The following is a 16750-nucleotide window of genomic DNA, read 5'->3' as shown; positions in this document are numbered from 1 at the left end:
TTGTCTATAACCAATATAACTATGTTGTTGCCAATTGTTGAGAGCGATCATATGATCTTGACCTGGAAGGTGGCTAAATGTGTGGAATTTTCAGTTAAGAGGGGGGGGGGGGGGGGAGTATATGTGGAATTACAGGACTGGTAAGTATGGAAGCTTTGGATAAATTAAAGATGCCAAGAAATTATATACTTGACTCTTTCTTTTAAGGTTACACGCTGATGAGCATTTATATTTCTGAATTTAGGGACAAAACACACGTGCTGAAATGATTTTACTTATTATTAATAAAATAACACTTGACATTTCGACCCCTGTATTGAGGTGATCATCAGAAGGATACATGTGTATAGGAAACCAAGCTACATGCTCTTGCACCCTATAAAGGTAAATTAAATGTACACTGTTAATCTTTTTCTTAAAAGATTAAAAGTTCTCAAAATTTTCTTAAAAGAACGTGGTGAGCCAATAGCTCACCACTTCCCCCCCCCCTCCAAATAGCTAACTTTTATATGGAAGATTTTGAGCTCTAGAGTCAGCGTGCCTAAAGCCCAAAATTTGGCTCAGATACGTTGACGAAATTTTCGCCATTTGGTCCCACGGCTGCGAAGCAATAAATATTCCTTAGCTACCTGAACAAACAACACAAACGTATCCAATTCACCATTGAAATGAAAAAAAAAAACAACTCTCTTCCATTCCTAGACACACTCGTCACATGTCTTCCCTCAGGCTGTCTCTCCTTCTTGGTCTACCACAAACAGGCCAGTACATATACAAAAATTCTTATCACCACCCAACACAAAAACTAGGGGTCATAAGCACCCTTAAACACAGAGCTCAAATAAGTTGTTCAAATGAACAAGCTCTAAACCAGGAATATGAGATCTGCAACCATATATTTATGAAAAATGGATACAGTAAAAAAACTATTCACAAGATCCTACACAGAGATACCACTAAAATAAAAAAAGATTTTAAGAATGCTATTGCCATACCTTATGTTAGAGGCATTTCTGAAAAAAATAGAACACTACACAAATACATCATCAAAACCACCTTTAACCCCCTGACAAAATGAAGACACCTACTCAGTTCTTCCAAAGATCCTCTTCCACACCTAGCCTACCCAGGGGTTTACAAAATAAAATGCACGTAACCTACCATACATAGGGGCAAACCATCCCAATTAATAAGGACGAACACAGATGACACATTACATACCTCCATTTTGGAAAAACCAGCATTTCTGACCATGCACTCCAAACATATCACAGAATTGATTGGAAAGGTACCAAGTCCCTACACAGCACCAAAACCTGGTTCGAGAGGAAATTTAAAGCATGTGAAATGCTCAAACATAATCCAAATCTGAACAGAAATGATGGTCTAACCATTCCAAGGATATGGAGGACCCATTTGCAACCAGAAACAAGCCAAAGAAAAATCGCAATACAAGAAGACTTGAAGTCCCCCCCCCCTTAACATTCAATAGCAACTTGAACTGTACAAGTCCAGAAAAAAATTGTGGTATAACAATCTGAACTATACAAATCTAGAATAATCTTAGTACAGGACTTTAGCAGAGTTTATTGTAGTTTTTCATTTAATTTATTAATTAATTTTTTTTTTATCACTAGAGGTCAGGCTAAGAAAAAGATTAACAGCATAGATTTAATTTACCTTTATAGAGTGTAAGAGCATGTAGCTTAGTTTTCTGTATACATGTATCCTGATGATGACCTCAATACAGGGGTCAAAACATCAAGTGTTATTTTATTAATAATAAGTAAAATAATCATTTCAACACGTGTGTTTTGAGTCCCTAAATTCGGAAATATGAATTATATACTTGATTCAATCCTTTATCCAAGTGTAGACAAACAAGTTTGCACCTAAACTATTTTCAGGACTGTGACAACTCTTATATAGAAGCTTATAACTTCATATCACTTGCCTTAGTATTCCATAATGCAAAGCACATACCTGTAATGACATGCTTAGGAGATTGCCTGGATCAGTCCATGGCATGTGAAGCTGTAAGGGCAGGATGTTGATAGTGTATGGGAAATGGTAAAGGAGTGTTTGAGAGTAATGACAAACTATATACCTAGAATCAGGAGAGTAATTCAAGTGGGAGTTAAATGGATGAATATCATCATTAAGCTAGAACTACAAAAAAAAAGAAAAATTTGTAGACGGAATTCAAGGAGAAAAGTGACCAAGCAGGCACATGAGCAGTACATAGCACAGGCCAAAAGAGTAAACATTGTGGTAAGAAAGGCAAAAGCAGAGTATAAAAGGAAATTCACAAAGCAGGCCAAAGATAATCCCAAACAGTTCTTTCAATACGTTGCAAGTAAAAGGAAGGATGTTTATGGCGGAATGATTTTAATGAATGCCGATGGTAGAGAGGTAACTGAATCAGTCTAAATCAGTGGTCTCCAAAGTGTGGTACCAGTGGAACACATTTCATTTACTTTGTCTCCGAAGTAAATGAAAATGTGTATCATACTAGTGATGGTGGTGGTTGGCAGTAGATGATGTTGGTGTAGATGATGAAGGTAGTTGTGGTTAGTGGATATGGACAGTTGTAGAGTAGGTGCCCTCCCTCGACGAGCCTTTGGACTCCCTGAAGGTGTTACATAATAATAATGTGTATTTTCCAGTGTTATCTAAGCACCATTGCATTCCTATGACTTATTTGAGGAATACTTTAGTTTCATTTTATTCATTAATTTCTGTGATTATGCTGAAAGCATATGTGCTGGCAACATTTGTCTAAGACCTTTTCTAATCTGCTGACTAATTTTCAATGCAGATCATCTTCAAAATGGTCGAGTCTTCTAATCTTCAATCTTAAAAACAGTCACATCTAATCAGTTCAAGTTACTTTTGTATGATACTAATAGTACAGAAATAAAATACAGGAAAATACTGCACCTGGCTAGTCAAGTCCATTAATAGACTAGACTAGCCAGGTGCAGCTACACATGCACAGGCTAATCTTCTAATGATTCGTTATATTGCTTCCCAAAAGATTATCTGTTTTTAAATTATCATTTGTAATAAGCCGGAGGGTAAAATAGGGTGTCAATTTTTACTGTCAAAGAAGTTATAACAATTTTACATATTAGCAAACAAAATCAAGCATGAATCACCTTTTAATTTATAGCATGATACTTTTATTAAATATCTTCAGCACTTTAGATCTGCAAAATTTTCTAGAACAGCAATTATTTTCTTTTGCAAAATGTCAATATATTCTACAAGATTAGGTATGAGATGTGAATCTTTAAGCATGCAATTTAATACTTTATTTATCTGAAATAAATCATATAGTGAATGCCAAATACTTAAAGATATATTGCACTGTTTGGAATCCTGATTATTTTTTATGTTTTCAAGAGATTGGTCAGTAGTATACTCTAAAAGATGAATGAGTTCTCCACAATCCATTCCATGATGTGCTTTCAGGATGATCTAGAAAAGTTAAACAAACTATTAAAAAATAAATAAATAAATAAAATTCTTAATTTGTATCCTCAGGAGGTGTACAAGATAAAATGATAGTAGTACATGATAGAGTTTGCATTATATTATTAACCAATGATTTTCCTCAAAATTAATCTACTATCTGTCAGTCTCCAATATTGCCAAATCTTATATTTCATCCTTCTATGACACTTTTAACTGCACCAAACCACCTACAGCATAATATTCTTCTGGGTCTTTTTCTGCCATCAAATGCCTGTTTTGCTAACTTTTCCTCTCCCATTTTGTTTAAGTGACCATACTACTTGAGACCAGCTCTGTTTACACATTCTTGCATGCTAATGATCTTGAGTTCCTCTCTAACATCTTTATTTTTCATATGATCCCACATTGATGTAATCTGTTTGCTTCCCTAATTCTGCTCAGAACTCTCATCTGTTCTTTTCAGACTGATCAATTGTTTTATTTCTAACCCAGTTCTCAGATTGATATGTCAAAATTAGTTTGAACACCATCTTGTATATAGCTAGTTTAATGTTTTCATTAATTTCTCTTATTCCATATAAATTTATTCAGTTCACTGTCCACAACACACCAGCTCTGTTTATTCTATTCTCTATTTCCTATTTATTATTATTATGGTTCAGGCTTCTATGGAGTCACAAGACTTACTGTGGGAAGTCTATCCTACCACAGTTCAATCACCCTGCATGCAAAGAATCCACTCCTCATCCTCTTGCTCACAACTTCCTTTTGTAACTTCAAGGGATGGCCTTGAAGTTACAAAAGTCCTTGCACTTTCCCCCTGTTCAACCAAACAAATGAACTCTCCAGAGTAAACCCTGCAACTACCTCTCAACAGTTTAAAAGTCTCAATCACATCATCTCTCCTCCTTCTATCTACTAAACTCTGCAGTCGACATTCCTCAGCCTATCTTCATAACTATCATCGTACTGTCCTGATACCATCTTTGTTATCTGCATCTGCACTCTTTCCACAATTAATTTATTCCCTTCAAATCTTCGATACCAAATTTGAGCACAACAACTGAGGTGTGGTCTCATCAGCTTTATACAATGCAATGACAACTCTTTTATTTCTGTAGGTCAGTGTCCTCAGTATTGCAGCAATTCTCTGTGTCACCTTTGCAATATGTTCCCTAAATTTCAGGTTTTTAACAATCATGATCCCCCCCCCCCCCAGATCCCTTGCCTCCCCTACTTCTTCCGGTACAGTTCCTCCAACAGAGCATGCAGCCTCCCATCTAATGCAATGAATTTGCATTAAAAATATTTTTATCGTTCAACTAAAATTCATTAAATTTCATTCATTCAATAAAATTCATTTAAAGAATAAAATCCAGTTTTCTTTTCTTTTTACAAAGCTCTTGAATTATTTCAGTTGTGGTTACATTAATCTCTCTCTCTGTGTATATAGCAAAGCCAGTTCGTTCAATCGTGATTGTGTCATGGTAGATCTTAAATAGATTTTTAAAAGGCGTAAGTTAGAAAATGACCTTTCACTGATGCATGTTGTTACCGGAAGCATTGCAAATATTTTTAATAAGTGTTATAGATGTTAGGATATATCATTTTGTCACACTTTGAAACTACATCAATGGCATTTTTGCATGGAGCTATTGCAAACAGTTTTTCAAATTTATTATAGCACAACTTGAATTTCAGTGTTCAAAATTGCTGGATTTATATAAGGCAAATCACCGGCATAAAATTCACATAACTGATGAAAATCTTCCTTGCTGTTGGAGCAGCTTTTCCATTTGGTAGAAGAGAAATTTTTTTTTTTCAAAATGTTGCATTGCCGAGTGAAACGTTCCTGAAGTTGAGTCAATGTAAAAATATGTTTATTATTATATTTATTTTTATTTCTATTCGATTCGAAATCCCTAAATCTCTATATTCACCATATTTTTTTTTTTAATATTTATTTTCTCTCTTATCGTAATGCCGAGTGTAATCTCCTTGCTTGAAATAGTCTATCACCTTTAATCCTTTCAGTCTAACAATTTAATTCCCCCCGTCTCAAGGTTGTAACTATGCTACTTCACATGTACGTAGTTTAGAATTTAGGAATTGCCTCTGGCTGGAGCCAATTCCTTTGTCTAACTAGCTGGCTTTCTCTCACACTGATCTTTGAAAATTTATTTGTATTTACGACTGTGCCATCAGAGATCATGTAGAAGAATTGTATATCCTTCCTACAAATGCAAGAGAAATGCCTAGCACAACACGGAAATATCTCTAAAATTAAGCTCTAAGTCAAGCAATGTATAAAATTTACTATTAGTCAGTCATGGTTACTCTTACTTTTAAGGTTACACAGGTTCTATCTTATTATGAGAAGTGCATTGGTAAGGCAGAATCAGGCAAGTTAATTGACAAACAAAACAATTTATTCATGCTAAATCAAGGTACATATAAAAGTTAATACTATACATACAAAAATTATCTGGTTCTAAATTTCTCGACAAAATGAAAATGTAAATCACATGTCTGGTTCAACACTTGATTAATTAAACATTTCTCGCTTAAGCCTAATGATTAATGCAATAAATATGCTCACATAGACATGTGATCAGACTTACACCCACGATAAATTAATTTTACTCAGCCTATAAACATCATTAGGTTTAACTAAAACTTTCACATACAATTCCCTTTTCAATATATAACATTAGCTAATTTCTCAGAACTCTGTAAACTACTTCACAGTTACTTAGAAGTACGGCTTTCCGTCTTTACTACAGTTCTTTATGCTAACAATCTATAAATTCAGCAATCCTTGCAATAAATTTCACATCTAGGAAAGTTCTACATAAAACCTTACTTGCTACTTTGTCATCCAGTTATACAAGATCCTAGAGATCGATGACACGTTCCTCTTTCCGATAAAATCCACAAATGGGCACTATTTCATGACATCTGCATTTTCTGGAATAGACCGTCACTGCTATTACAAATGACGATGTTAATCGTCGGACTTCTGCTGGCGGGCCGTGGATCCCCATCCTTGGAACGACAGGACACACACAGGAAACTCCTCATAGCGAGAACAGGAACAGAAAGCCAAGTCAAGTCCCCTTTTTCCCTCAATTCTTCCTCATTTTATTCTGCTCTCCTGACCTTGGAAACCCCTACAGATTGAATTGCCAGATTGTCTTGGAGGAATCTTCTCTGCCACCCTACGGTTGCTGAGTTAAGGTGGGAAACCCCATACTTCGTTGACTTTCGTGAGTTGCGCTAGCCTCAGGTCTTACATTTATAATCCTGTCTGAGTGATTTCTTTGTTTGTACAATCTTTCCTGTTTGTACAGTCAGATTTTTGCATTAATTTAGACAATGGTAAGGTGTACGCAAATATTTTTTACAAGCTAAATAAAGATATTATAAAACCAAATTCACACAATGAATTATTCAAAAGTTTTACATTAGAAGACGAGTCTCTGTCTTCCCAAGAAATGATTGTTTCAAGACTATGAATCATTGCATCATATAATTCCACCATGGTCATGATGGCTTCATGGTGTTCCACCCACCTAGTCGGGCAAACTTAGCTTAGTTTCTGTCTCTTAGTATCAGTGTATATTTATCAATGTTGTCAACAAGGACATCCTGTCTCTTAGGGTTATTGAAGAAATTGTGTACCTTTTCAATTATGTCAATGCAATTTCTTATTTCAGTCAAAGCTACAGCATTTCCAATTGCCAAATTCAAACTATGTAATGCACAATGAACATATAAAGCTTTTAAATATATAGCTGATATGTGAGACTGGACACCATTAAACTTTCCGCTCATTGATGCGGCACTATCGTAGCCTCGCACGCAAATATGACAAATCGATGCCATAATTATTTAAGCTTTCTAATATTTTGTCGGATAAGTTTTTCCTGTAGTGCTTGTTACAGGAACAAATTTTTTTTGCTATTTACATCAATCTGTCGATTGATTGGAATAAATTTTCCATCTCAAATATTGTTTAGCCTTTCGTAAGTCATAACAGCCATTATATGATATTTTGTTTTTTGATGATTATCAAATTTCTCAATAGCTTTCTTCCAATTATTATAACCTTGCGTAACTAACTGCCCAGGTACTTCAGATTTAGATTTTCCAACAGCAGGTGCAAAAAAACACAATATTTACAGTACGTGCTATTTTCAACTTGAGAGTACACAAGCCATGTAAATTTTTCAAACCATGTGTATTGAAAACTTTGGTTGTGAATTGCAGCACAGGTTGCAGGAAAATTAAAATTTGGTTCTGGTTTCCACAACTTTTTCATAATATCTAAATTATCGTCAGAATTAAATGTTTGTTCTTTCAACAATGCGATGTTATGAGAATTATTAATAACTAAGGAAGTACTTTCTTCTGGATAATTCGATGGTTTTGTATGACCTACGACTGGGGAAACCTAATCCAAATCGGTATAGACTAATAATAGTGCCAACATTGATACTGTTAGATCCTGAATGAGCACTTTTTAATAAAAGAATCATTCGTTCAGGATCTAACAAAAACACAATACTATATAAGAAAATACTTGTACTGTTAGCAAAGTAAGCATATTATATGAGAGAACATTTCACATTTTCTATAAAAAAAAAAAAAATTCATGTCTAAACATAAATATATTGTTTAAAGCGTTAATGTTAAATTGTGCTCTATACAAGAATGTGTATCTAAGTGCTAACAAAAGTCCAAAGGTTGCTAGCTGACCACAGCCGATGACGTGGAAAGCGAATGGAACTTGTGTTCCACGAAAAGAGCAGGAGCAGAGGTGTGATGCCACATCTCTGTGAATAGGAAGAGTGAATAGGAAGGGCGCTGTGGATAAGATTCGAAGGCGGAAAGAGGGTGCTACGAAGGAGGATAAAAGCGAGTTGACATGTGTTTGAAGTCCCCCCTTTTTTGCCTGTTCCTGTTTCTCGTGCAGACCAGTGATGCTGATGACCGGAAGGAAGCTTGACGATGATGAGCTGCAACCTTTTCCCCATTGTTGACTGATGCAAGTCGGACAAAGCTATATGCGAGATGACAGCAGTTCTCAAAATTCGGCCATCGGTAAACGTTTTAATGATGTGAGACAGCAAAAGATTCCCTTTGATGGCGGTCGAGCTAACAACAGCAAATCATGAGATGAGCGTGTGTCCAGCAAAGAAAAATACCCAATTCGTGACGAGCACGTGACTTCCGTGTGGTGGCAACCTACCGTAGCAAAAAGGTATCCCCTCACAAAGGACGGACGAAAGAATCACGACATCAAGACAGCATCACGTCAAGGTGGTAATGTAGCGAAAACCTTTTTTAATGTAATAATTAGCTTTAAATGAAGGAAGGAACAAGATTTTGACTAGCAGGAAAGAGACTTTATAGTGACCATGTGCAATGACGTATTGACTGTATTGGACTGGTAGTCTGAGAACTTAAGATTATGCTAAACTTAATTGTAATCTTTTTGACCATTTAACATAAAACATGTTTTTCTATGCAAGCCTGAGTTTTTATCTGAGCATGAGACTATGCACAAGGGGAATATAAAGGAAACTAAGAGCATTTAGGCAATGACTGTATGCTAAGATTATTTTAAGCTACTTAAGGGTCAAAGCTGTATAACTGAGAGGAGACCTCCACATTGAATAACTGTTGTAATAGATATGGCATGATGGTCAGCATTTAAAAGACAAAGACAATGAAAATATCAACTGCGTTGTGAATGGAGAACCTGTTGAACAAGTAAAACATATCGCCTACTTAGGCACGATTTTTAGTGAAGATGGTAAATTAAATATGGAAATAGACAACAGAATCAACAAAGCTGGTATGGTAGGAAGTCTTTTGAATAAATTAATATGGAATAAGATAGAAATTAGTCGGAACACTAAATTAGCTGTAAACAAGACAGTGTTCAAACCCATTTTAACTTATGGATCTGAGAGTTGGGTTATAAATAAAACACTTGACCAAAGACTAGAGACCACAGATATGAGAGTCCTGAGAAAGATTAGGGGCGTGAACAGATGGCATCAATGGCAATATCATATTTTAAACTAGGATATAAATGAACTTGAGATTGTCAGCATCCAGGAAAGTGTTAGCAGAGCTAATATCAGGTGGTATGGTCACTTAAACAGAATGGACGAGGAAAGATTAGCAAAACAATGTTCTCTCCCCAGGTTGGCAGGAAAATAACCCATTGGAAGACCAAGATATGGGTGGATTGATATGGTACAAAGTGCCTTAGACAATAGAAATATAAGATCTAATGTTGTTGGAGTCTTGACAAGTAACAGACTGATTTGGAGGAAAATTGTAGACAGGAAGTTAGTAATGGTGTAAATTTTTCATGTAGTGCTATCATATCCTGTACACCCCTTGAGGGTAAAATGCAGGAATTTGATGATGATGAATGAAGTGACAAGAGCAGTTGACGAGGGAAAGGCATTTGACAGGGTACCACTAATAAGGTGATATTTAAGTTTCATCACATTGGTTTAAATATCAGGTTAGTGAACTGGATTCAGAATTGTCTATTTGATAGGTATCCGAGAGTTGTATATGGGGAGAAGTATCAAGGAGGCAGAAGATTACAAGTGGGGTCTATGGGACTCAGAACTGGACTGTATTGTTTCACCTTTATATCAATGACATTGTCAATGGATTGCAGGAGAATATTCAGTTGTTTGCAGATGATGTGAAACTGGAAAGGGTTATTAGCAGTGGGACACCCAAGGGGAGGGGCAAGGGGCCGTGTCCCCCCCCCCCACAAAAAAAAAGAAAAAAGTTAAAAAACACTAGAAAATTTTCCAAAATACTTTTCCTAATTAAAATTCATTTTTTTTATTTATGTTATGTCATGTCTTCTATTTCTATACTACTTATGAATTAGGGGTCACATAAGGTGAGAGTACCCTATAGCAATGTTTCTCAACCTATGATAGGCAGACCACCTGCGGTCCATGACAGTGGGACAGGTGGTCCACAGGCAGACTTAAATTAACCAAATAAATCTATATATTTTAATTAACCAAATAAAACAAATTAAAATTGAATAAGTAATTAAAATTATTGAAATAAAATGGATACTTAAAAAAATATACATAGCGGCAGAATGATGAATAATAAAAGAGGAGTGAAGTGAACAACAATATAGTTTTATTGCTTCCACTTTCCCTCTGTTTTGTCAGATTTTGAAGTGAACATGTGTTATCCACATGACCACATTTCAACCAAGGCTCACTATATCTTCAGAAGTGCTAAGTAATACCTGGACAAAATGTGCTGTGAGTTAATCCCAGTATTTATATATTTTTTGGAAATCATGCAACAGAAAGATAAAAGCAAGCTGACAATTGAGTTAAAATGCTAACTCTCTTCAACCGAATTCCAATAATATGTGAAACTGCCATAACAACATTCACTATATATATATTTCATAGTTTTAACACGTTTACGAATTTTAAAATGTTCGGTTGAATGTTATTGCTGCTTTGCGGTGAGCAAACTCACACACATCTAATTAATAACAACAGTTATTAGTTAGATACTGTGTTTGCCGGTGCAACATATGATTTTGCTTAAGTTTATACAGCATAGTTTCTGTATGAGGGGACATGTGATTCATTAATTAGTGTCATTTTTATCCCAGTTTTCTCTAATTGCACTATTTGTTGAGAAATATATTACACAGACTGCTGGTACTTTATTCACTAACATAATAAAAGTACTAATTTTTCTTGCCTCTGCAATATAGTGGCTATTGGGGAAGGCGTGTTGTTTACCGTGAGAGTAAGTTACTATTGCCTCACTCTGAACGTGTTTCACAGCTTTTTTTCAGTTGCGAGATATATGTGAAACTTTTTAATTTCTTTTTTCGAAAAGTAAAATCAGGGGTGCGAGTTTTATTCGAGTAAGTATGGTATTTTAATTTTGGACAATTAATGACAGTTTATGTGTAGTTTCTGAAGAGAAAGAGGTCTGTAACGAATCCACAGAAACACAGAATTCCCATCAGTTGCAATGCGATAATATTAATACGCTGAATGAAAAGAAAGATTTGCTGACTTGCTGGACACTCGACCAGTGGATCGCATTCAAAGATAAATACAATTGGTTATTTTGTAGGAACATTTTTCTGTTTTGTGACTTTTCTCCCTTTACGGTAATTATGCCTACACTATTGTGTTATTATTCAACAATTGTTTACAGTTTTGAATGTGTATATATAGTCAATATTAACAGTAGCCTGATTACGAACGCATCATGAAAGGGATAGGGAGGTATGGAGCTTCCCCGGATAGTATTCAAAAGGTAAATACAATTGGTTATTTTGTATAGGGCCCCAAAACTTATTAGTTTAGAATTTAACCACTAGGAAAGGGTTTGTGTCCACCTCAAAACTCTGAAACAGAATTTGGAAACATATTTTCCAAATAACTTTTATAAGAAATTTCTGGGGGTTCACAATCCATCTCAGGCTTGCAGTCACGAGAACAACCTTTTGTTATTTAGAAAAAAGAACAGCTAATTGAGCTTTCAGGTGATAGTGTGCTTAAAATGCAATTCTGTGATCATGGTTTGGCTCTATTCTGGATCTTGCCTTTAGTGAGAAGTGAATTTTCCGAATTATCTGAAGAAGCATCGAAAATCGTCATGCAGTTTTCTACAACCTATCTTCGCGAGAAAGGATTTTCATTGCTTCTTCAAATAAAAACAAATACAGAATTCGTCTTAGTGTGTGTGCCGATCTTCGACTGAAGTTGACTAATATTGAGCCAGATATCCAGCAACTCTGCAAGGCCAAGAAGCTCAACCATCTCATTAGAAGTAAATATTAACATAATTATATTATTATTATTATGGGTATCTCCATGGAGTCAGTAGACTCATCGTGGGAGACCCAAACTATCAAAATAATATCTATCATATCTCTTCTTGAATTCATTTACAGACGAAGAACTCACAACTGAGTCAGGCAATGCATTCCACTCATTCACCACCCTCCAGGCGAAAAACCTCGTTCCCACGCCCTTGTTAACCATACTCTTCCTTAATTTCCAGGGATGACCTCTTGTTCTTCCATCACTATCACACAGCTGAAACATTATCCCTGCATCAATCTTATAAAAACCTTTTAGTAATTTAAATGTTTCTATCATATCCCCTCAATGTAGGGAGCATTTTTTACATCACTCACCAACTTAGTCACTCTCCTCTGAATCCTCTCCATAGCCTCCTCATCTCTAAGGAATCCAGGTGACCAGACCTGAGCACAGTAATCCAAATGTGGAAGTATCAAAGCTTTATAAAGGGAAATAATAACCTCTTTATCTCTGGATATTAGTGTGTTCCTCAGTAATCTTATGTACAATCTTGTATACCTTAGCAGTGTGTACCTGAACTTCATCTCCCTATCTACCAACACCCCTAAGTCCCTAGCCTCATCAATCTCTTGGAGTACCTTTCCATCAACGTAGTACACAGCTGGTAATCTTTTAATCCCAACATGCATAATTTTACACTTTTCCACATTGAACTGACATCCATTTCCTTTTGCCCATTTTACGAGCTTATTTAAATCATCCAACAAACTCTCAACATCAGCTTGATTTTTTATTGCACTACCCAACTTTGCATCATCAGCAAACAACTGAATATCTCCCTGTAAGCCATTTCCTATATCATTTATGTCCAAACTAAACAAAAATGGCCCAAGCACAGAACCCTGAGGCACACTACTGGTCACCTGCCTCATCCTGGGCTCTGCTCCTCCATACACCACCTTCTGGTATCATATTATGTCATATTATTTATTTGTTTAATAAAAATTAAAACTTTGTTCAATGATGATATAGTTTTAATCGTTTACTTCCAAGTTAATTGTGTTTCCATATATATTCAAAACATGCTTATAGATTTATTATGTTATAAATGGCACAGTTTTTCCCAAATGTTGGCAATCCCCACATACGTTTTTAAAAAAATTACATAACTTAGTGGTCCATAGAATTGTTTTAGGCAATTTACTGGTTCTTGGGCTTAGAAAGGGTGAGAAACGCTGTCCGAGCTGGGTCAAAGAGGATCACAGGTATCATGTATTGGCGAATCATTGCAGATGCTCAGTCATAGGTTGTGTGCAATACGCTCATATTCTGTGCTATTTTGCATTGAGTTTGTTGAAAAGCATGCATTGAACTTGAAACTTAGCTTTCCATCTCTGAAGAGTAACCTTTACCGTACGTAAATTCTTCAATAACATTTAAAAGTTAAATTTGTAAAAGATTTTATTTTATTTTATTTTTTGATTTTTTGCTTCAAATTATGGCTGAAAAACGTATGCAGGGTATTTTATTGAACTATTTAAAAAAACAAACAAAAAAGGATGATTCTAATGTTACGTCGTTGGTTTTCTATAAATTCACTACTATTATTTCTCCTGTGCCAACTAAGAATAAATCTCTAAACTATCTCTCTGGGGGGCCATTTCCCTTTTCGAACTCTGATGATATTTGTTTGTTTTAGCTGCACCAGTCAGAGCTTTAGGACAGAAAATTCTTGTCCAAAGAAACCTTCCTGGAATTCAAGTGTTACCTAACCTTGTTAAAAGATTTAAGTCATCAACCATCATCTTCATCAAATTTCTGCCATGTACTCTCAAGGGGTGTGCAGGATATGATAGTACTACATTAAAAATTTACATTATTACTAACTTCCTATCTACAATTTTCCTCCAAATCAGTCTGTTACTTATCAAGATTCCAAAATTATCAGATATTACATTTCTATCATCTAAGGCATTTTGTACCATATCAATCCACCTATATCTTGGTCTTCCAATGGGTCATTTTCCTGCCAACCTGGCAGAGAACACTTGTTTTGCTAATCTTTCCTCGCCCAGTCTGTTTAAGTGACCATACCACCTGAGATTAGCTCTGCTAACGCATTCTTGGATGCTGACAATATCAAGTTCTTTCCTAATATCCTCGTTTTTAATATGATATTGCCATCGATGACATCTGTTCACGCCTCTAATCTTTCTCAGGACTCTCATATCTGCGGTCTCGTAGTCTTTGGTCAAGTGTTTTACTTCTGACCCAGCTCTCAGATTCATAAGTGAAAACTGGTTTGAATACTGTCTTATATACAGCTAATTTAGTTCCAACTAATTTCTCCCTTATTTCATATGAATTTATTCAATTGACTTCCTACCATACCAGCTTTCTTGATTCTGTTGATTATTTCTATATTTAATGTACCATTTTGACTAAAAATCGTGCCTAAGTAGCTGAAATGTTTTACTTGTTCCACAGGTTCTCCATTCACAACACAGTTGACATTTTCAATGATTCCGCCTATTTTCATTGTCTTTGTATTGCTGACCATCATACCATATCTATTACAACAGTTATTCAATTTAGTCAGTGTATCTTGTAGACGAGTAGCAGATTTATTTAGAAGTATAACATCGTCTGCATAAAGTAAACAGCTGACATTAACATCTCCAATTTTGATATCATGTTTAATACCACTTTCCTTCATAATATCATCCATATAGATAATGAATAACAGAGGGGATAATGTATATCCTTGTCTGACACCAGATTTAACATTAAACCATCTTCTTTCCTTCTATTCTAACTGCTAACTTACAACTCAAATAAAGTATTGCTTGATATAATGCCCCATTGACACCATATAACTGTAGCGTATTGAATAGCATCTCTCTTGGCACCTTGTCATATGCCTTTTCCAAATCGACAACACTTAAATACAGATCGCTGTTATATTCCCATGATTTCTCAACTATTTGTTGTAAAGTGAAAATCTGATTCTGACAGCTGCTATTTTGCCTGAATCCAGCTTGTTCTTCACCAAGCTTTTCTTCCACAATTCTTCTCAACCGTTTCTCAAGTATACTTGCATATATCTTACCAGGAACACTCATTAGGGAAATATCTGTAATTCTCACATTCAGTTTTATTTCCCTTTTTATATATGGGTACTATGAGAGCTCTACTCCAATCATCGGGAATTCGTCCCTCTGTCCAGGCTTTCTGAACTATGCAGTGCAGCCACTGTAAGACTTTTATATCACCATACTTAAGCATTTCTGGTCGAATATCATTGATTCCTGCTGCCTTTCCACATTTCAAGCCTTTGATGGCTTTTTCTTCTTCAAGTATGCATATGTATTCCTGACTGCATGCCTGGTCAGTGTTTTTTACCACTGTGCTGTCATCACTGCTTGTTTCATTTAGCAGTTTTTCAAAGTAATTACTCCATACTTCAAGGATATCTTTTTCTTCCGTTTTCATGTCACCTTTATCATCTCTAACTCCTTTTACAGCACTCTTTCCTCCATTCCTAAGCTTCTTCAACAACCTCCAGAATATTTTGCCTCCTTCTTGATATTTATTTTCCATGTTCTTGCCAAAGTCCTCCCATGACGTTTATTTAGCTAGTTTTACACAGTGTTTAGCTTTCTTACATTTGTCTGTGTATTCTCTAAGAGCACAAGCTGACATTTGCCAGAAGCTTTTGATATGCTTTCTTCTTTTCCTTCATTGCCTCTTTAACTTCCTATGTCAACCACGGAGTTCTAATTTTTCTATCCTTGCAGACAACTTCACCACATGCCTCTCTAGTTGAATCAATCAGGGTTTTCTTCAAGGTTTGCCACTGAATCTCCAAGGTTTGGTTCCTGTTCTCAAACTCTCATTTTTTCTTCAATAATCTTTGTGTATTTTAGTCTACAGTTCACATCTGAGAGCTGCTCAACTTTTATTCGCTTTAAAACTTTCTTACATGTTATTCTTTTCAATATGAAATTCAATTTTATGCTGCTCAAGACTAAATAGTGATCGCTTCCAATTTCAAATCCTCTGTACACTCTGGTGTCCTACACCAGGGAGAAAACATCACAATCAACAATACCATAGTCAATGAGACTTTTCTTATTCCTTGCCTCTTCTCTCCATGTGAATTTGTGCACATTTTTATGTTGGAACATGGTGTTAGTAATAACCAGCCCATGTCCTGAGCAGAAATCCAACAGATATTTGCCATTATTATTAGCTTTGCTCTTTTCTCCAAATTTTCCCAAAATATTTTTGTATGTCTGACAATCATTTCCTACTCTGTTATTTAGATCCCCAACAAGGACCAACTTTTCCTTGTTCATTGTGTCAGTTGCTTTTTCTAAAGCCTCAAAAAATTCCTCCACTTCTATCTTAGT

The 16750-nt window shown here is 35.6% G+C and overlaps 1 protein-coding gene across 1 annotated transcript in view; it reads right to left on the bottom strand.

The window, feature by feature from the left end:
* Positions 1 to 3161: 3161 nt before the first annotated feature.
* JMJD4 (jumonji domain containing 4) overlaps positions 3162 to 16750 on the bottom strand; it is a 107106-nt gene continuing 93517 nt past the window's right edge. Inside the window, exon 6 of the mRNA XM_090408799.1 lies at positions 3162 to 3480. Coding sequence (XP_090264925.1) covers positions 3196 to 3480 — 285 coding nt within the window. The 3' untranslated portion in view covers positions 3162 to 3195. The remainder of the gene's footprint in view (positions 3481 to 16750) is intronic.

The sequence above is a fragment of the Typopeltis vanoorti genome, chromosome 19 (genome assembly GCF_054136105.1).
Source record: "Typopeltis vanoorti isolate ZY-2024b chromosome 19, IOZ_Tvanoo_1.0, whole genome shotgun sequence".
Lineage (NCBI taxonomy): Eukaryota > Metazoa > Arthropoda > Arachnida > Uropygi > Thelyphonidae > Typopeltis > Typopeltis vanoorti.
Note: the sequence above shows the minus strand (reverse complement) of the source record. Positions and strands in the feature narration are given on the sequence as shown.